A 21,082-nucleotide genomic window follows, 5' to 3' on the forward strand; every position below is an offset into this window, starting at 1 on the left:
GGGCGAAGCAGACAGAGAGCAGGAGGCAAGTTAGCGAAATGTCAAACTACTCATTAATGTGGACACACACAGCCCGCGCTGTATACGAGACCAAATCTGCTCTCAGGGGCGCAAAACGCAAAGGAAACCAGGCATTATTAATCCTGAACACACCACTGAATATCAACACTGGGTGGATGTTGCAATGTTTAAAATGAGCAAATTCAATTATAAAGGATGAAATTAACCTTAGAAGTCAAACTTATCATAATACTTTAACATGCATTATACCAGAGTTAGTTACAACATTTTAATATGGGACGAGAGATGTTTCTATAGTTCAGGTTTGCCATTACTGCACGGTAACGACACTCTGACCCAACCACTTCAAGCATTTCTTCTTCTAACATTCACAGGTAATCTAGCAACAGCGTCAACAAGTGCTTACATGACAAAAACACCTATATTATAATCAATATTATAATAATACAACTAAAGACTGACGACTTGAAATATATTAGACATGCATTTCTATATTATATTATTTTGGATACTGTAGTAAATAATTGCAAATAAGCCAATTTGCCAATTGGGAAGTCTAATCTACAATCTACCAATTTAGATTGAACGGATAATTGGAATACAGAGAACCAAAGGTCAGTTTAATTTAAGAGTAGGATTTTATATTGAAAAGCCTATACCTGTGCCAATATCTTACATTATAGAACAATCCTTGAGTGTATTATTGCATAATTGTTCACATAAGTGATGTCAAAAGAAAAAAGATTATAGTAAATTATGGTTTGAATTTGGTAAAAAAAAAAAAAAAAAAGTTATTGTCTGCATAAAGTCTTGAAACACTGAATAAAAAAAAATCCCTTCAACATTTTTTAAACAAATTAAATGTTTTTTTACGTTTAGTTCAGACAGTACAAACCCAAGATATTTTTTTTTATTTGTTTAACTTCATTTAAATCTATCAATAAACTTCCACTCCTATGAAGGAACACATAAGGAATCATGTAGTAACTTAAAAGTGTTAAACAAACCAAAATACTCTGTGAAGAAGCATTTAGATGCTCTTATCTGGGGAGCTGTTAACTTGTGGTTTCTGAGGCTGGTAACTCTGATAAACTTATCCTGTGCAACAGAGGAAACTCTAGCTCTTCCTTTCCTGGGGAGGTTGTGATAAGGGCCAATTTTATCATAATGATTTTGATGGTCTTTGCAACTGCTTGGTTGAGTATTTCTTGCCCCAATATGGCAACAACTATTAGAACATTACTGAAATATTCACTATTCACTGTATACCTGTAACTCTACCTCTTCACTACTTTACAACTGATGCTCTCAAACCTTTACATTAAGAGGGCAAAAAATTAAAGTATATTTCTGGTTTGTTTAAAACTTTTCATGTGTTTTTCCTCATAAAATGATGCCTTTAGTATTAATCTACAATGCAAAAATGTTAAAATTGTCATGGTTGATCCAGGCAGGGAGACGTGGAGAGGGACGCAAGTGCAGGTAAAGGGAAAATTTAATAAATATATATATAAATAAATAACAAAGATAAACAAATAACAAAGAACTCGGAATAATAAAGTAAACCAAAAAAAACGAGAGAAACTGGAGAACATAAACTAAACAAACAAGAAGTTCTAATGATATAAACAAACAGGGAGTAAATAAACAAAGAAACAAACAAACGAGGGACTAAATAAATACAAAACTAAACAGGGCAGGGATACATAAATATAAGGAAAACAACAAGAAGCTAAACTAGACAAGGAAGAACTAAACTAGACTAGTATAAATAAACTAAACAGGGCAAGGGAGAAAACAATGGAAATAAACAGGCAACTATGGAAATAAACGAGATAAGAACAAGGGAAAATAAACTGGGAATAAACACAGAACGAAGATAATCAAGGAACTAGCACTATGAACAACGAGGGAACGAGGAAAGACAGACAACAGGAGTTGGTGCAAAGACCGACGAAGGACAAGAGACAAAGGAAGGCTTTATAACACACAAGGGAAGTGGAAACACCTTGGGCTAGGGGGCGGAGCTACAAATAGACACAGGTGGAAAAGTACTGAGACAGAACATAGGGGCAAAGGTCACGTGGGACACATACAGGCACGAGGACAGACAGGAAACAGGACCAGGACATGAGAAAAATAATGAAAAAACACTGAATTTGAAAGATGTGTCCAAGCGTTTGACTGGTACTGTATGTTATTTACCATGACATATTAGTGGTATGATTATGTCAGTGTTATCTAACAGTAGTATGTGAACCCTTTTGGATTACTTACTGGGATTTCTGCATAAACTGGTCATTAAATGTGTTCTGATCTTCTCATCTAAGTCAAAACAATAGACAAACACAGTCTGCTTAAACTTATACAACACAAAAAATAGTATATGTTCGCATGGTTTTATTGAACACAACATGTTAACATTCACAGTGAGGGGGGAACACATTTAATGACCACTTTATGCAGAAATCCAAGTAACTGTATATTGATATGAGGGATGTTGTAAATTGTTTGTCAGAAAAGTTCAGCGCAACAGTCCCATTAAATGCCAAACTGTGCCTGCTAGGTATATATATTCTGAGATTTTTTTTTACAAACATCGAAACAATACCCAGTTTTGGACTTTGGACTTCTTGCAATATGCTGGAGGAGCATGGACGATCCTACGTTGAACCTGTGGATAAGAGAACTCTCAAACTCTATTGGACTAGAAAGATTAACATACATTGTAAAGGGCAAATGGAGAGAGTTTACCAATCTTTGGAAAACATATATGACCGTAATAACAAATATTGATATAATTCTTACTTAACAACAATTTATCTATCCATTTATTCTGTATTATTATTTATTTATTTATTTATTTATTTTATTTTATTTTTTGTTATCTTTCTTTACTGTACACATTAGTGTGCAATTTACTTACTTTAATGTATTGTTATTTATTATTTATCTATTTCCTTTTTTTTTTTACAAGCATCAGGATGCTTGCATCAGTGCTGTGCCTGATTAAGGAAAAATTGCAATAAAGAACTCTGACAAAAAACTGTATATTAAAACAAAATGATAGTAATTTAGCTATGTTGTATGTTTACAAGGCTTCTGCTCTGTCTCTGTATTGGATGAAGCTCCGCCAATCCAGAGAAACATGTTTTACTTAGGGGTGGACGATATGGCCCTAAAATAATATCACAATATTTCATGGTATTATAGCGATAACGATACTCTTGGCGATATGACAAAAAAAATAAAAAATACACTACTGCAACAAAACAAAACTTACATTTGATTACTGTATATGATATGAAATTGCACACTTCTAACTGAGATATTTAAAAAAATACAAGAATTTTAGCAGATATCTCCATATATCCAGGATTAAAGTAAAATAAGTGATACTGAACAGATATAATCTGTCTCTAGTACATATATAATAGGAAATAATAAATGTGTGAATTTTTCTTTTGCTTAAAACAGCAAAAAAGCAGAAAAGTACATGTGATAATTAGGGGTGAGTGTTATGACACGATATTTCAGGGTATAATATCGTTCACGATATTCAAAAATGTTGGCGATATTATCGCGTATTATATGATATGACACACCCCTAGTTCCACTACTATTAATTGTGTAACTAAGTTTTTTTTGACATTTATTATACTATTATTACAGTGTTATTACATTAGGTAGGAATATTTTACAAAAGAAAAAAAGACAAATGTAATTCCTGCTTGTTCCCACCTGTCTTGTTACCGCATTTTCAACTTTTCCTGAATCTTGTCTGCGACATAAAGAACCCACACACAGCAGAATGCGGCAGTTCGAGATGGAGGCACATTGGCAGTAATTACCCCATCCATCTTAATGGAGGCTGGTGGGCACCCTCTTACAGATCAGTCCTCACTAAGCCCAGCGTTTTGATAAATCTCTGCTTAAATTAGCCACCCCAGGAGCCTCGGGCCTCCTTCACTCTCTCACTCTCCATTCATCATCTCATTAAGGAGTTAGGGCAAGGCTAGCTGCCGCTCGTCCTGCCCACTGGGAACTTTTGGCCCATTCTTGAGGAGACAGCATGTGAGAGTGAGAGCTCATAGACGCTGCATGGCTTTGCTGGGCGCTGATGATGAAGCAAACAGTGGTAGAGGATAGAATGGAAGTGAATGGTCAGACTGCTTGTGTTTTTTTCACAAGAACATGTCTGGCTGTTATCATACACTGATATAAATGAGTAAATGTTTATAAATGGTTCTTTACCTGCTTTCTAGGCCTTCAGCAACTTTCAAAACAGTTGGAAAGGTAAAGACTATACTTACAACACTTAAAAGATCATTTGAGCACTGTAGATGCACTGAAAATATATATAAATAAATTAAAAAATGCAACTTCAGTTTCTAAATCAGTTTCTCTGATTTTGCTATTTATAGGTTTATGTTTGAGTAAAATGAACATTGTTGTTTTATTCTATAAACTACAGACAACATTTCTCCCAAATTCCAAATAAAACTATTGTCATTTAGAGCATTTATTTGCAGAAAATGAGAAATGGCTGAAATACCCAAAAAATGCAGAGCTTTCAGACCTCAAACAATGCAAAGAAAACAAGTTCATATTCATAAAGTTTTAAGAGTTCAAAAATCAATCAACATTTAATGGAATAACCCTGTTTTTTAATCACAGTTTTTATGCATCTTGGCATCATGTTCTCCTCCACCAGTCTTACACACTGCTTTTGGATAACTTTATGCTGCTTTACTCCTGGTGCAAAAAAATCCAAGCAGTTCAGTTTGGTTTGATGGCCTGTGATCATCCATCTTCCTCTTGTTTATATACATTGTTATACCTCTTAAACTCCTAATACCTCAAACATAAACAGATGCCACATAAACATTGTCCTTTGGAACCATCTACTTACATAATGAGCGTCCAGCTACCCTTTCTTAGGTTAAGAATATAACTTATGTATAGGTGGCTGCCTGGTCTGATTGTATCATTTAGACCAAACTTGTTGATCTACAGTCCATCTTAAGCAAGTCCATCTACACCAAGACAATCAGTGAAAGATCTGAGCCATTCCAACTGTGGACTCTTCTCTCTGTTGCAGTCAAGGGTCAGGGTAAGGCAAACACAGAGAGGATAAGGAAAAGCTTCTTACCACAGGTTAGTCGCTCTCTCAACCATGACTGTAACTATGTTAGACTACCACACAAATACACTCACTTCATAGAAAAAGGAATTATTTTAACATAAAATTGGTCACTTGAACATTTGTGATCCATTCTATATAAATTTTCTTTATTTCTGCAAAAATCTAACCTAAAAACCTTAACCTATGAAGTCCTAAAAGTAGACAAGCATAAGTGGAAGCTCATAGACGCTCTATGGCTTTGCTAGGTGATGATAATGAAGCAAACAGTGGTTTCTGGGGGATTGGTCAGTCTGATTGTACTCATTCACAATAACATGACTGGCCATTATAATACACTCATGGAAATAAATAAATGGCTCTAAATGACTCTTGGCTTGGACATTAAGTTCTACAAAAAAGGAACATTTATTATAGAAGCCTGTTATGACGTGGAGGTTATTTAAACCTCAGAAATGCTATTCATTATCACACATCTCATTTATAAAAAATGGCTCATTAAAGAACCACCCATGTAAAGGCTGTTAAGGGACCTGAAAGTAGTTCTTCTGTGGCTTCGCTCCAAACCTATTTGGCTCACACTTTATTTTTAAGGGCAGAACTGTAAGTAATACTGGTGATGTCAGTGGTTTAGTTTATGTGAAGCCACAAGCCTCAAGAGAGATTGGAGAAATTGGACTGACCCCCAGCACTATATGGCTAAGAAGGTTTAAACTACATTATACTTTGGTTGAAAATGAAAGGAGAAATTATTTCTATTTGAAGTGGTTCAAAAGACAGATATGTAAGGTCTCATAGACATTTCAAAAAGACATCTTTGCACTTTTCATTTTTAATCAAAATGTAAATAGTTTCAACGAAAGACTCTAATGTGGTTGTAAAGCTGGTCATACAGAGGGAAATAAAGACTCTTCTGGTAAGCTAGCTGCCCAGCTAACAATCTTTGATTAGTAGAACATTTTTTGAACGTTACAGTCAATAACCTAAGAATGTTCAATCTATCAAGTGTTCTGGATGTTCTAAGAATGTTCTTATTAACTCAAGTGGTCTAAAGCACTGCCACTATGAGCAGGAGGTCGCAGGTTCGAACCACCGCTAATGCAGCTTTGCCATGATGGCGCTCTACCCCTTCATCACTCCTAGGGTGATGTTGATCAGCACAAGGCTGCGTCTGTGAGCTGATGTATCAGAACCGAGTCCCTGCGCTTTCCTCCGAGTGTTAGCAAACTACAAGAACATTTATTAACAAAAATAAACATAAAAAATAAACATGGAACTGAGGAAAAACAAGCGCGAACACGGAGCACTGACAGACGTAGGGACGAAACAAGGGCAGACACAGGAACAGGAAATACATACCCTATATATACAGACGGAAAGTGGAAACACCTGGGGTTAGGGGGCAGAGCTACAAATGAACACAGGTGAGGGCAATAAAACACTATGAAACATGGGTCACGTGGGGAACACACTCAGCCACAGAAAAACATGAGCACAGACAGGAAACACAGGAAAATAGGGCAAGGGTTTGACAAAAAGTGACAGAGCCCTTAAATGGCTCATTCTGAAAGAGACTAAAACTGGTAAGAATAGAGCTGGTGAGATCTTAATCTTTATGTCAGAGTGATTTTGTGCTAATAACTCCATGATCATAGAAAATACAGTATTTTAACTTGTGTTAAAAAAGGTATAATATGTCCTCTTTAATAGTACAGAGAAAAATGAAAGTACAGTATGCAGGAGTGTGTGTATAATCAGGTTAAATCATATCAGTAGTCCCACAGGGAGCAATAAATTAAATGGCGAGTGTTGGACTCTACATTCCCGTCCCACATTTAATGGCATTTTAGCTGCAAAGCAAGCAGAAATAAAAGGCTTCTCCAGGGCCTTCCTGTCCCGCCCAAACTCTCTCCATCCCTCCATCCTTCCCTCTCTCCTCCGTCTCCCGCAGTGACACAAACACATCACTAACTACAGCACCATGTGCTACATCCATTACTATAAAGCACTTCACCGCTCCCTGCTGAACACCAAACCCTCCACCACCCCACCACACGCCCCCCAACTCTTCATGCCCCCCCAACAGAACATCATTTTTGCCTGCGGTTCTCAATTGGGCTCGTTCCAAGTTGAACATTAGTAGAGATGAGTGTGTGAGAGTGTGTGTGGAGGGGTGGTTGTTTAAACACCATCCCTATCATGCTGCAAGTGGTCCAGTGGACTAAGGCGCTGCCACTATGATCAGGAGGATGCTGGTTCGAATCCTGTTCATGTAGCTTGCCATCAGCTGCCGGAGCCCTGAGAGTGGGTCGGTACTGTACACTGGGTGGGTACAGTAGATGGCGCCCTTTCCCCTCATCACTCCTAGGGTGATGTTGATCAGCACAAGGCTGCGTCTGTGAGCTGATGTATCAGAACCGAGTCGCTGCGCTTTCCTCCGAGCGTTAGCGCTGAGATGCTACTCGGTAATGCTGCATCAGCAGCAGCTCAAAAAGGGTTGGGTAATTGGCTGTGTAAATTGGGGAGAAAATAGGAAGGAAATTAGATAAAACTGACCAAACTTGTAGAAGACCAAGTCTGCATCCCAACTCGCACTACACACTAATACTATGATTATAGATTAATAACAAAGTCATTCAAACTATGAAGAAAAACATATAGATTTTTTTAGGAAAAAGTATTAAACAAAACACAAGAACAAAAGTAGCACCTTTTGCTTAGATGAAAGCTTTTCTCAGTCAGTTTTATGAGGTAGAGTCACCTGGAATTCAGGCTTTCAGTTAACAGCTGTGCTGAAATCATCAAGAGTTAATTACTTGAATTTCTTGTCTCTTAATGTGTTTGAGAGCATCAGTTAAAGTAAAGTAGTGAAGAGGTAGAGTTACAGGTATACAGTGAATAGTGAATATTTGAGTAATGTTCTAATTCAGATTAGAACATTCAACTAAGTAAAGAAAAAGAGACTTAATTTCAAAAACCTTTTGAAAGTATCCTTAAGTGCAGACCCAATGACCATCAAAAACATTATAATGATGGAACTGGCTCTCATCAGGACCGCCCCAGGAAAGAAAGAGCAAGAGTTCCCTCTGTTGCACAAGATAAATTCATCAGACTTGTCAGCCTCAGAAACCTCACATTTACAGCACCTAATTTTGGTTTGTTTAACACTTTTAAGTTACTACATGATTCCTTATGTATTTCTTCATAGTCAGGATGACTTCTGTATTCATTTACAATGTAAGAAAACAAATTAAAATGTTAAAAAATAAGATATGTCCAATTTTTTTATGTACACACATATCCCACATTAATACATACAATTACATGTCAATATAAATCGGACATGTACATGACATGTATATGCTATTTTATAACAGACACTTAATATTTATATTTATTTTCCATCAGTGGCTTTCAGGGCTGCTGCTAAGGTTTTGGAGGCCCTAAGCATAACTGGTCAGGGAGGCCCCCCCATGGGCCTCATCTTTCTGCTTCTTTTTCTTCTTCTCAGCTCCAGACTCAAACCGTCGCTTCATAGTTGAATTACCATTTAGTAGCAACTTCGCGCGGTGAACTTGTCTCCTGCCAAACTCAAGTAGCGTTGCTACTTTAGTTAGGACTAAGGTTGCCAGATAAGTTACGATTTTTCATCCTATTTGTTTATTTTATTTTAAGTTTTTAACTTACACAAATATTGCACTGGACAAGTTTTTGTATAAAATGGCCACATACACTTTAAAAATGGTTAAACATGCGCAAGATTTAGCGCCTCCATGCATTTTTTGATTGTTTATTTGACTGGAAAATGTCACATCTGGCAACAACCAACAGAGCAAACCGAGCCGTGCCATTTCAGGCAATAGGGGTGGGGGCATTATATTATGCACAAAAATAATAACGTGCCGCTTTTAAGTAGTAGAGTAGGTGCCCCATGCAATGTTTAAAGACAAAAAAGATGAGCGTATCATAAATAATTCACATTGGGTTTTAAATTTAATAATGTCATAATTTCAACACATTTCATTCTCAGTCAATTTGGCTCCCTGCAACTGCAAAATGGTTGAGGCCTAACGCTGGCTGCGTTGTCTGCGTATGCAGAGCGGCGGCCCTGGTGGCTTTACTTAACATCTATAACAAAATGTTTCATACGGGAAATACATTCATATTTACTGTAGTAAAAACCTGATATTGTGCCCATGGCTAAATAAACACACTACTCTATAACTCGCTGTCCTTTTATCCTCCTCCTGTGAGACGAATACGCTTCTGCAGCTGATTGCAGCAGCACAATTAACGTGTAAATTCACAGAGATGTTGTGCCTAATGCGGCAATTATTCTGGGTTATTTAAAGGTTTGTTGTTTTTATGGCCCATTGTTGCAGGAAACAGCTATTATTAGCTTTCATTCACAGGCCTCGTCTCTCTGCCGGTCCCACTGAACAGCAGCTTTCACAGCCAAGTCTGTCTAATGGATCTGATTCAAACGCTCTCCTTTCTGCATTTATTAACAGCAGTTCAGAACTATTTGCAGACGCTTTTGTTTGTAACACATTGGGAGGTTTGGGGAAAGTGATTATGTTGCCTGTTTAAAATGACCACTAAACTGCAACACTAAGCAAAGATAATGATACTTTGATAATAAACCAATTTATGACTGCAGCTGGTCAGAAGTAAAAGAAAATATACAAATAGGTATAAAGGGTCCTAAACCTCTGCCCACAGTGCCCACTTTGTTCCTAAACGCAGGGCTGAAGTCAGCGTGGCGGGGGATGGCACAGTGAGGACCATCCATATTGCAACTTTTGCATGAATTTGTCATGAGTTGGTGGAAATGTGGAGGCATGTAAATTTTTAATCATAAGGCCATATGGATGGGCTCGGTGGGTAAACTCCATGGGGTTCCCACACAGAGTGAGTCAATCCACAGCTCTTATAATCCCACCACCTCTCTCCTCTACAGGCAGTCTGACCCCAGGCCCTCTCAGATACCCCTCCACTGCCCTGATGGGCTCCTGATGCCAGAGGAAGACACCAGGTATCTTCCAGACGCCTGTACAGTCTGTGACATACATTAATTATTATTACTGAATAGGGGGTTGGCAGAATCAGCTACATGAATTACTATTATTGGGATAAATTATGTCATATTGCTGTTTTCTGAGTATATGTTATTCATCATGGATTTGAGATAAAATATTGATTTAGAAAAATCTAACAAACAGTTTACTGTAAATACTGAACTGCATAGCAGCAGCAATGATAGATAGATAGATAGATAGATAGATAGATAGATAGATAGATAGATAGATAGATAGATAGATAGATAGATAGATAGATAGATAGATAGATAGATAGAAAGAAAGACATGGATAAATAAACACAAAATAGACACTGTATGCAGATATATGGACAGACAGACAGACAGATAGATAGATAGATAGATAGATAGATAGATAGATAGATAGATAGATAGATAGATAGATAGATAGATAGATAGATAGATAGATAGATAGTTTATCTATATGGATAAATAGACACTTAATAGATACTGTCTGTAGACACTGTCTGTCTATCCATCTGTCCATCCGTATATTTGCATACAGTATCTATTATGTGTCTATTCATCCATCTGTGTATATGTATCCATCTTTTTATCTATCAATCCATCTGTCTGTATGTTTATCAATCTGATTGTCTATCTATATATTCCCTCTGCCTGTATGTTTGCCACCAGGCGGACAGACAAATAGGCAGACAACATAGATAAACACATTTTGTATGTTGATAAATAGACAAATAGACAGACAGACAGACCACAAGACAGACAGACAGGTAAACAGACAGACAGATTATTACTGTTTCTTGCTGCTCTGGAGGCCAAAGCATGACCAACACATCAAAGATGAGCATGCAGATCCCTGCAGTTCAGAGCTAAATTTACAGCCTGTTCTACAGACCATAAATAAACAGCAGGGGTCTGTATGCAGGACCACACTGCTGTCTGAACTCCTACAGCCACAGAGCTGTAGAAAAACTGTGTAAACTTTACTGAATAACAAATTATTTTGTAATAAATGAAATTAAATAAAAAAATGATTATATAATAAAACTGAATTAGAGGCCTGCAGTCTGAGGCCTGTTCCTGAGCCCATCAGCAGACTGTGTAAACCTGATCCGCTGTCAGCTAGAGACTAACGCAGAGCACATCTTTAAAGCTCCTCAGCTTGGCACAGGATATCTGGTGCCAGTATTAAGCCCTGTGTCATGCCCACCCTCACCCCCACCACCCTCCACCCACACACACACCAGCCCTGCCATGGGAACGTTACATCTTTAATGACGAGTGCGGGTCTCTCCTCTCTCCACATGACACAAAAGCTCTGACATCTGTCTCTCCGAGAGCCGCACTCCAGAAAGCTGCACATTTGTTCCGATCTTCTCCTTCTTGAAAAGAGATCAAAAATAAAAGGAGAGAGGCGGAAGGAGGAGGGGGGGCGGCGCTTAAAAAGGGAGGGATGGATGGATGGAGGGGTTAAAACAAAGGCTCTTTTTTCCCTCTCTGAGTGTGTTTGCTGGTTAATTCCCCCCTATAAAGCATTCCAAAAATTCAAAGTAGGTGTTAAAGACCCCCACACCCATCCCTGCACCCTCCACACCCCACCCCTCCTGCTCCGGTGCTCACGCTGCAGATCATCTGCCTGCACAAAACAACATGTTTACATTAATGAGAGACATAAGGAAAGTAGGCCACATATTCTCCAGCCTGTGAAAAGCAACCAAAGAGACAAAAGCAGGGGAATGTTTTATAGGCTCACTATACAGTACACTGCATTCACACTTTATTTTAATTAATTGCTTTACAAGGACACATATTATGTACACATGTACATTATAATGAACTTTAATGCTTATTATGCTTGTTCTGTGTGAAAGAATCACATTATATGCAATGTAATGATACTAAATTAAAAAGTATTCCTCACATTTCACAAGCAAAGTGCGCTCTCTTCATTTTCTTCTAAAACTACAGTTTTAATGGCAAATAGTATTAGAAAAAAATGCAGCAAAAAACATGCACTCTCTGCCCAGTCAGATATAAGAATAAAAGCCAGTGATATCCAGTCAATATCTACTTCTTATTTGAAGTAAGTAGGTTTGATTGCAGGTTTAATTGGATGATTGATGTCAAGTTTGATTTCAGGATTTATTTCTGATTTGATTTCAGGATTGATGTCAAGTTTGATTACAGGAATGATTTCAGCATTTATTTCAGGATTAATTTTAAGTTTGTGTAGATCCATGCGGTAGTTTGATTACAGAATTGACCAGGTTTGATCACATGATTGATTTCAAGATTGATTTTAACGTTGATCAATGTCAAGGTTGATTTTAGGATTTGTTTCAGAGTTGATTTTTGGTTTGGTTTCAGAATTGATTTTAGGGTTGATTGCAGAATTTATTTCAGGATTTAATTTAGGTTTACTTTCAGGGTTTATTACGGGCTTGATTTCAGATTTGATTACATAATTAATATAAGGTTTGATTTCAGGTTTTATTTTAGGATTTATGTTAGGTTTGATTACAGGATTTATTTGTTTTGATTACAGGATTGATTTCAGAATTTATTTTAGGTTTGATTACATAATTGATTTCAAGAATAATCACAGGATTGATTAAAGATTAAATCCAAAATTGACTTTAGGTTGAATTATATGATTTCAGGTTTTCTTTCAGGATTGATTCAGGGTTTATTTCAGGATTTATTTCAAGTTTAATTACATGATTGATTACAATATTTATTTTGGGTTTTATTACAGGACTTTTTCAAGATTGATTGCATGGTAAATTTTAGAATTTATTTTAAGTTTGATTGCAGGATTTATTTCAGGATTGATTACAGGTTTGATATTAGCGTTTGTTTCAGATTGGTTTTCAGGATTGAAGTAATGTGCAGTAACTGCCTCCCGCCGGCAGGCGGCGCTGTGCTTCGCGCCTCCTTCCTGCTGCTCCGCGGTGTGAACTGAAGGGCGCAGGGAAAGATGGCGGCCTGCATGCTGAGGCGGAGAGCCGCTGCGGTGTTCAGCGTGTTCAGGGTTAACCCCGCGCTCTCCGCGGCTCCTCAGAGCGGGGTAATACAGCAGAGAGCGGGGTATAACCCCCGGCCGCTCCCGCTGAACCTGAAGGACCCGTATATCCCGGATAAGAGCAGCGAGAAGACCCCGGAGTGGCAGAAGACGGAGCGGTATGATCGGCGGCTGTTCGCTCGGTACGGCAGCGCCTCGGGGATCAGCCCGGCCGCGCTGTGGCCCTCCCCCGCCCGGCTGCAGGAGCTGATCTCCGAGGAGAAGCAGTGGAACCCGCCGCTGGAGGACATGCTGCAGAATATCGCCGCCGAGGAGAAGGAGAAGGCGGCTAAACGTCGGGCCAGGTAACTTAACCATTAACCATAGCTTCTGTTAATTTATAATATGAATATTTTTTAAATATGTATATTTATTTATAAAAAAATATTTAAATAATGAAAATATTTAAAGCAATTCATAGGTTTCTTTAATATAAATGCAGAATAAACATAAAATCAACTAGCCAGTCTCTAGTTTCACTGATTTTACTATGTATAGGTTTATGTTTGAGTAAAATGAACATTGTTGTTTTATTCTATAAACTACAGACAACATTTCTTCCAAATTCCAAATACAAATATTGTCATTTAGAGCATTTATTTGCAGAAAATGAGAAATGGCTGAAATAACAAAAAAGATGCAGAGCTTTCAGACCTCAAATAATGCAAAGAAAACAAGTTCATATTCATAAAGTTTTAAGGAATAACCCTGGTTTTTAATCACAGTTTTAATGCCTCTTGGCATCATGTTCTCCTCCACCAGTCTTACACACTGCTTTTGGATAACTTTATGCTGCTTTACTCCTGGTGCAAAACTTCAAGCAGTTCAGTTTGGTGGTTTGATGGCTTGTGATCATCCATCTTCCTCTTGATTATATTCCACAGGTTTTCAATTTGGTAAAATCAAAAAAACTAAGTGGTCTCTCTTTTTTTTACTGAGCTGTTTATGGGGACAAAACTGTGGAATGATTTAATCATTTGGCCAAAAATGTCCATCTCTAAAACCTGTATAAAAAAAAAAAGATGTATAAAAGATTATTTGTTAATTAAACACACAGTACTTTCAGCTAGTTTATTAAAAACACTGTGACCAACTTTTGGTAGGACATTGGTTGAAGTACTCCATGTGAACACCGCTCTTATTATCTCTTTCCACAGAGAGCAGCTGATCGCTGCCAACATGGCCAAAATGCCAAAGATGATTGCAGACTGGAAGAAGGAGAAGCAGGAGATGAAGAGGAAGCAGAAGGAGGACAAGGCTAAAAAGGAGCGCCTGCTGGCCGAGGCCCGGGAACGCTTCGGCCACGCCATAGACCCCCGCAGCCCCAAGTTCCTGGAGATGGTTGCTGAGATCGAGAAGGAGGAGAAGAAGAAGAGGAAGCTTCTAAAGCGAAGGATAAAAGAGGAGGAACAAGGACTGGCACCTTCAGCACCATCTGCTGCAGCCACATCCATGTAGAGACAGTGACTGCAGAATAAAAAAAACACAGACTTTTGTACATAGATGTGAATCTTACCACTTTTTTTTTCTTTATTTCATTAAATGAAACAAATTTAAATGGCCAAAGTTGCAATGGTATTTGCAGTGCATTACATTAAATGTGTTCTTAATAACTTAAAGGATAATCAAGGATTATATTTTCTATTGTACCTCATAACATAAACAGGATTTATCATCAGATATTAAGTAAACATGCTAAATTTAACGACCAGCAGCTCATTTGTCAGCAGAGCTTCAGGCAGTATTTTCTTATTTGAACTCTGTAGTAGATCAAGGTAATCTGTGTGGCTTGCGGCCTCTGCCATTTATCCCCCAGTCCGATAACTCAACAGCGTGCAAACTGTGCACTGCAGCTATGGGAATGGCTAGGTGGCTGTTTCTCTGCTGAACAGGTAATCACTGATCTTCAGCAAGGTTGCTAGGTCGCTTGCATTTATTACTATTTGTTCCATAATTAAAACACCCTGGCAATCTTTTAATCATTTGTCTGAGTAGTACTGGATAGCTTAAGCTACTTTTTATATAAAGACTTTTGTTTAAAAAGAAGAGAAAATAATTTCATTTACTTATTACTCTAGGATAATTGAGGATTTATTTCAATAATAAAATAAAACTAGGCCTTGGTTCTATATAATGACAAATGAATACAATCCGATAAAATTCCAGATTTTAAGGTATATCATTACCTCCAGTGTAACAGTGCATTCTTGCCTAGTGGGTTAAGTACAGCCCTGTTTTTCTAAATGTATTGCAATATTATGTTACATAAACAACTTTTAATACAGTAATCTAAGGCTGGATGATGCGGCCAAAATTTATAGGACAGTTTCCGTCAATACAATATTATTCCCATAGCAATAGAGACCATATAAAAACAATCAGAAGTGAATTTGCCAGTTAATGTGACAGATGCTGCAATTCAGGGCTGATACAGTTAAAAAACCCTGGAAAAAAAACAGAAAATAGCAGTTTCCAGGCCTGGATAAGGTTTAGAAAAATAAAAATATCCAGAAAGTTTTAGAGAAAATATGAACATTTGGTCTACAATCCTTTGTTTCCGTTCATTGATGAAGAAAATCTATTTTGAGCTATAAAAAAATACATCAGCTCAGAGTTAATTCAGTAATTTAGCCCCAAACAATGAAGCTCTCAGGATCTGACACACATGTTATTATTAAAGATTGTGTGTTAGATTCATAATCAATATATATAATCAATTTTGATTATAGTTTTAGTTGATTTTCTGGTTTTATTCTCCATGTCTGCACTGATGTTTTAAAAATCATATGGCCATAAATAATGTGTCTTGAAGGCATGGAAAGTCATTAAAAATCATGGAAATGTATGGTTAGATTAATAACTCTCTCTAATCTCACTTGATCCAGGTAATTAAGGCCTATCGGGAGATGAAAACATTCTAGACTCTAGAGGTGTGTTGGGCCTGTACTCTCAAGGAATGAGCACATGTGCTGCAAATGTGTATTGAAATATCGGTAATGTGTTAAATATTTATATTACTGTTATTAAAACATTTTATATAATAGTATTAATATTACGTGGGGAAGGGAATGAGTTTGTGCTTCTACAGCATGCTTGGAGGGGGGTGGGTCTGGGACGCCAGACTTCACTGTTGAGCCTTCTGGAGGTGTCGTGGGCCTAATTCAGCGAAACACTGACGAAGGAAGGTGCCTGCCTGATGACCCCTGAGAAGAGCTTGCACTGAAGTTTGTGTTAAAGTTTGGATGAAGGGGATTGGTGTGGTCCTGCTCTTGTAATAATTTGTCTCATGAGTTTTTGTAGACGTCTGAGTACTTGGCAGTTGAGGCACGGACCATGAACATAGTTCGCTATGCTTCTGGATTCTTGTCGAGCCAGTATCAGATGGTAGTGGTTGCTGTGTTCTGCTCACGCAACTTATAATGTGATTTATTGTGTGTGATTGTGCTTAGGTAGGTGTGTTGTTGCCATAGTTAAAGGAAGTGAGCTTAGATTAAGGAGGGATTCTGTGTGTTCATAGGTTATTTTTTGGTAGGTCTGTTACTTGGCAGTTGAGGCAATGGACCATGAACATAGTGTTAGGCTGTGCTTCTGGATTCTTGTCGAGCCTGTATCAGATTGTGGTGGTTTTGCTATTATTGTTAGTTGAGTGAGTAGTAGATCCTGGCTGAGCCCTATGCATAACCCCAGCTGTTAGGTGCAGGATTTGTCAATTTCCTGTATTATATTACTTAAATTATCATCCAGCCATAAAGTAACCTTCCCTTAAATCTGTCAAGGTGTTCAATTCTGACTTTCTTTCATTTTTCTCGTTATTAATACTAATTAGAGTAGTATTTCCCAACCCTATATTATTGTATATAGAATATATTATGTATATAGTATTATACCTGATTAAACCCACCCTCTACATCTTCATGGGGCAGTTTCCCAGACATGGATTAAGCCTATACATGTGTATATATACTGCCTGCCCCAAAAAAGTCTCTCCACCTGGATGTAAGTAAGTAAATGATGTGAGGTTAATGATGCTGCAGTTGGTCTGCAGGTCTAGGTTCAGCAACAGTATGTGCTGAAAGAATGAGGTCAGCTGACTACCTGAATATACTGAATATAGACCAGATTATTCCATCAATGGATTTATTTTTTCTTCCTTGATGACACAGCCATATTCCAAGATGACGAGAATGTCAGGATTCATGGTGATGGAATTGTGAAAGAGTTCAGGGTTCAGGGAGCATGAGATCATCATTTTCACACATGGATTGAGAGAGAGTTCACCACAGAGTCCAGATCTTAACCTCAGTGAGAATCTTTGGGATGTGCTGGATGGAGAAGAGCTGCTTTGTGCAGCGGTTGGTCAGACTCTACCATCATCAATGCTGCTGCAAGATCTTGGTGAAAAATTAATCCAGCAACACTGGATTGAAATAATAAATCTTGTGACACTACAGAAGCTTAGTGAAACAATGCCACAGAAAATGCATGCTGCAGTCAAAGCTAATGGCGGCCCAACCAAATATTAGTGTGTATTGTTATGCAAAGTAAACTACAATTACGGTATTCACATTTGTATGTGTGCATGGCTTAGCAAACTTCTGACAATGTTTTAAACAGAGACAATGACGCTGAAACAAACCCATCACTTTATACAATCTTCATTCAATCAGATATTTCAAATTATTCTTTATACAACATGCCAATCGTTTGGTGCAACACTGTCAGTTTTCCAAAACTTTCCAAAATTTCATTATACACAGTGATAAAGACAGTCTGTACTGTCTGTAATATGGCATATCCATCTGTCAGTAATGGCAATGGAAATGCCAGTGTGAGGTATGAGCTTCTATTAAAGAACTGGAGCACTTTGGTCTTTACTGGTACAATAGAGGAGTTGATATCTAGACAGTATTCAGATAGACAAACCCAAAACATTACTTAAACATCTGTTTTAAGACTTAAAAAATGGTTTGCATCTATAATAATCACCAGGTCTTTCAATATTTTCATTTTCAAGTGGATTTATAATCAATCTCTAATATGTTGATGTGGTGAATGAATGTGACATGATACACATGGTACAGGACACAGTATTGTGTGTGTCCCATGACTTTTGCCATGTCCAATGGGAGATAATGAACGCTGCACTGGCCTGTGGTCTTTGAGTGTGTGGTCTTTCACATTAAATGTGGATGTCCACAAGCGCATTGGCCTGTCACGATACCAAGAAATCATCCCAGAAATTAAAAATGTTTTTCATTTTTAATCCCATTTTCTCCCCAATTTACAAGGCCAATTACCCAACCCAACTCAAACCAGCAATCTCCTGATCATACTGTTTAATATTGTAATTTTAAGACCATGTAAATTCCACTGACATTATGATAATAGAACAGCATAACAAAGCAATTCTACCCTTTTAAATACAACAGCATTTTAAATAATTATAGTTTGGGAAATAATAAAATAATATAATACACTCTTCTTCACCTACTGCTGTCCCATGACTTGTCAGTGGCATGTCAGTGTATACTGTGAAATTTAATGCAATCTATTAAAAGATTACCCCATTTTTTTATATATATATATTAATGTTTCTATTATCTACCACCCGTGAATGTACTGTCAAAATCTTTTTTTTACATTTTTAACTTTAAATCAAACAAAAATGGCCACTTTCACAAACCAAAAAAAATTAAATAAAAATGTGTGTAATTTGAAAAAGACTATAAAATCACTTCTATCTAAACAACCTGAATGAGCTTCAGGAAGATAGATACCCAAACTATGTAATACTCATTTTATAAAAGTTTTATCTTTCATCTGACTGGCACATAGCTCTTCTGTGTACAATTACCATTAAAATACAGCAGTATTTAGTATATAGTAGATTACAAAAAAAAAAAAATAAACGTCCTGTAATTCAGGCTGAGGTGGTCCAGTACCCGTCGTTTATAACCCCGCTGGGTCGTACCGAGGGGGTGGATACTGGGTGGGGCACCAGTGTCTTTGGTACTGTATCATAGTTCAGTTAAAGGGTCAGTCCTGAAGGTGGCGCTGCAGCCGGGCTGCTGTTATAGGACCGTTATCTCGTCTTGGTCGCTTGTGTCGGCCTTCAGTTTGGACAGGGCAGCGTGGATCCTGAACATGGTGCGGGACTCCATAGAGTACTCCTTGTAGTTATTCCTGAACACAGGAAGAGGAGGCACATAATCAGAAAAAGAACTTTGAAACTTTGAGTTTATATCTATGATATTTCACATTTATTCTGCTGAACTGATCCGTGCTAAGGCTTGCATGAGGAGTTGAGCTAGGGCAGGGGTATCCAAACCTTTTTTTGTTGGGGGCCAGAAGGAGTATAATGAAATATACTACTTGCAATAATACATTTTCTTAATTAATATCATTTACACACCATTTTACTTGAGTTACTATCTTTATCTATCTTTGACAGTGTTGTGTAAAGTAAGATTGTTGATGTTTCGTTTCATAATGTCTCTTAATTTTATACCACTAATTAGGCAACCGATTCCTGACAAATTAAACATACACACTTCCCTCTGAACTCAGTTAAAAATAGTAATTTTTCCAACATGTCATTTGTTGTCCATTTTTCATTTCTTTGAAGTTGTTAGACCACTTGGCCCATTAGTGTATGGAGATGTGGATTTCATTTTCCAGCAGGACTTGGCACACTGCTCACACTGCCTAAAGTACCAATGGGTCTTATATAATATTCTAATTTTCTGAGACACTGATTTTGGTGTTTTTATATTGGCTGTAAGCCAAAATCATCAACAATAAAAGAAATAAAAGCTTAAAGTAGATCACTCTGAGTTTAATACATATATATAGTATATATTTAACATTTTGAACTATAATCCATTAAAAGATGATTACTTGCAAAACATTTTAAAAGTTCACCTGCAGTTTTGCATTTTGTGAGTTTCAGTCAAATAAAATATTTTAATCATATATTTCAACTTTGAAAAAAATATATATAAAAAAATAAATATATATATTGTTAAAATCGTGTCTTGTCTTGCGAAATATGTGTTTCTTCACAACCCTATTCCCTATTTTTTTTAATTGGGGTTGTGTGCTTTTGCACCCAGAAAGAGCCACTAAACCCTAAACCATATTGTTTTTTATTAATAGCTGAAATGTGTTCCTCTGAAGTAATAAAACATATCAGTCCCTTTTATAATTTTTATAAACATTTCCTAACCTTTAAAAAAATGCATTTATTGGAGTAATTTGTGTCTCTGCAGCTCCTCTCAGGTTTAACTGTGATATAGGTGAGGACGATGTTTCCGTGTACTTTGGTATGTGGACACTCACAATATGCAAATCAGTCAATCAATAATACCAATAATACCGCCCCCCCTGCTGATGTCCAAATAGCAGAGACACAATCAGCAAATCAGCTTTCCCTGCCTTGCCTCTAAACCCATACATCACCCAGTGCCCTACCCAAACTACCCATCCCATTTTTGGCCTTTTTCAAACTTGAGCTGAGGGTGGAGTCAGCTAAGATCAAACTCTAAAGTGTTAAAAGTGGTGAAATTATATGGAATTAATGGATGTTTGGCAGCTGAACTGTAAGTAGGCTCTACTCACTTGGCTTTCTGCAGTATTTTGATGGCCTGTTCTCTCCTTCCTGTATCAATATAGAGCAGCCCCAGCTCCAGCAGAGAGTTCGGGATCAGGTAGTGATCAAACTTCAGCTTCTTCTCACTGCTCACACACACACACATTTTTAAACAAAAAAGCTTAACCTTTTATTTTAATCTAGTAA

General features: G+C 37.4%; 3 protein-coding genes across 3 annotated transcripts in view; 1 reads left to right on the top strand and 2 right to left on the bottom strand.

Annotated features, from left to right (window-relative positions):
- Positions 1 to 1,283: 1,283 nt before the first annotated feature.
- The window catches only part of si:ch211-120g10.1 (butyrophilin subfamily 1 member A1), a 125,546-nt gene continuing 105,747 nt past the window's right edge, over positions 1,284 to 21,082 (bottom strand). The window contains exon 11 of the transcript XR_007427092.1: positions 1,284 to 1,302. The gene's annotated coding sequence lies outside the window, so the exon portion shown is untranslated. The remainder of the gene's footprint in view (positions 1,303 to 21,082) is intronic.
- Positions 13,142 to 14,906, top strand: gadd45gip1 (growth arrest and DNA-damage-inducible, gamma interacting protein 1). Its single transcript, XM_007237547.4, has 2 exons — positions 13,142 to 13,592; positions 14,445 to 14,906. The coding sequence occupies exons 1-2, from the start codon at positions 13,204 to 13,206 to the stop codon at positions 14,743 to 14,745; spliced, it is 690 nt and encodes a 229-aa protein (XP_007237609.2). The 5' UTR covers positions 13,142 to 13,203; the 3' UTR covers positions 14,746 to 14,906.
- The window catches only part of zgc:158403 (tetratricopeptide repeat protein 39A), a 38,925-nt gene continuing 35,230 nt past the window's right edge, over positions 17,388 to 21,082 (bottom strand). Inside the window, exons 17-18 of the mRNA XM_022664993.2 lie at positions 20,905 to 21,021; positions 17,388 to 19,470 (exon numbers count right to left, since the gene is read on the bottom strand). Coding sequence (XP_022520714.1) covers positions 19,359 to 19,470; positions 20,905 to 21,021 — 229 coding nt within the window. The 3' untranslated portion in view covers positions 17,388 to 19,358. The remainder of the gene's footprint in view (positions 19,471 to 20,904; positions 21,022 to 21,082) is intronic.

The sequence above is a fragment of the Astyanax mexicanus genome, chromosome 19, assembly GCF_023375975.1.
Source record: "Astyanax mexicanus isolate ESR-SI-001 chromosome 19, AstMex3_surface, whole genome shotgun sequence".
Lineage (NCBI taxonomy): Eukaryota > Metazoa > Chordata > Actinopteri > Characiformes > Acestrorhamphidae > Astyanax > Astyanax mexicanus.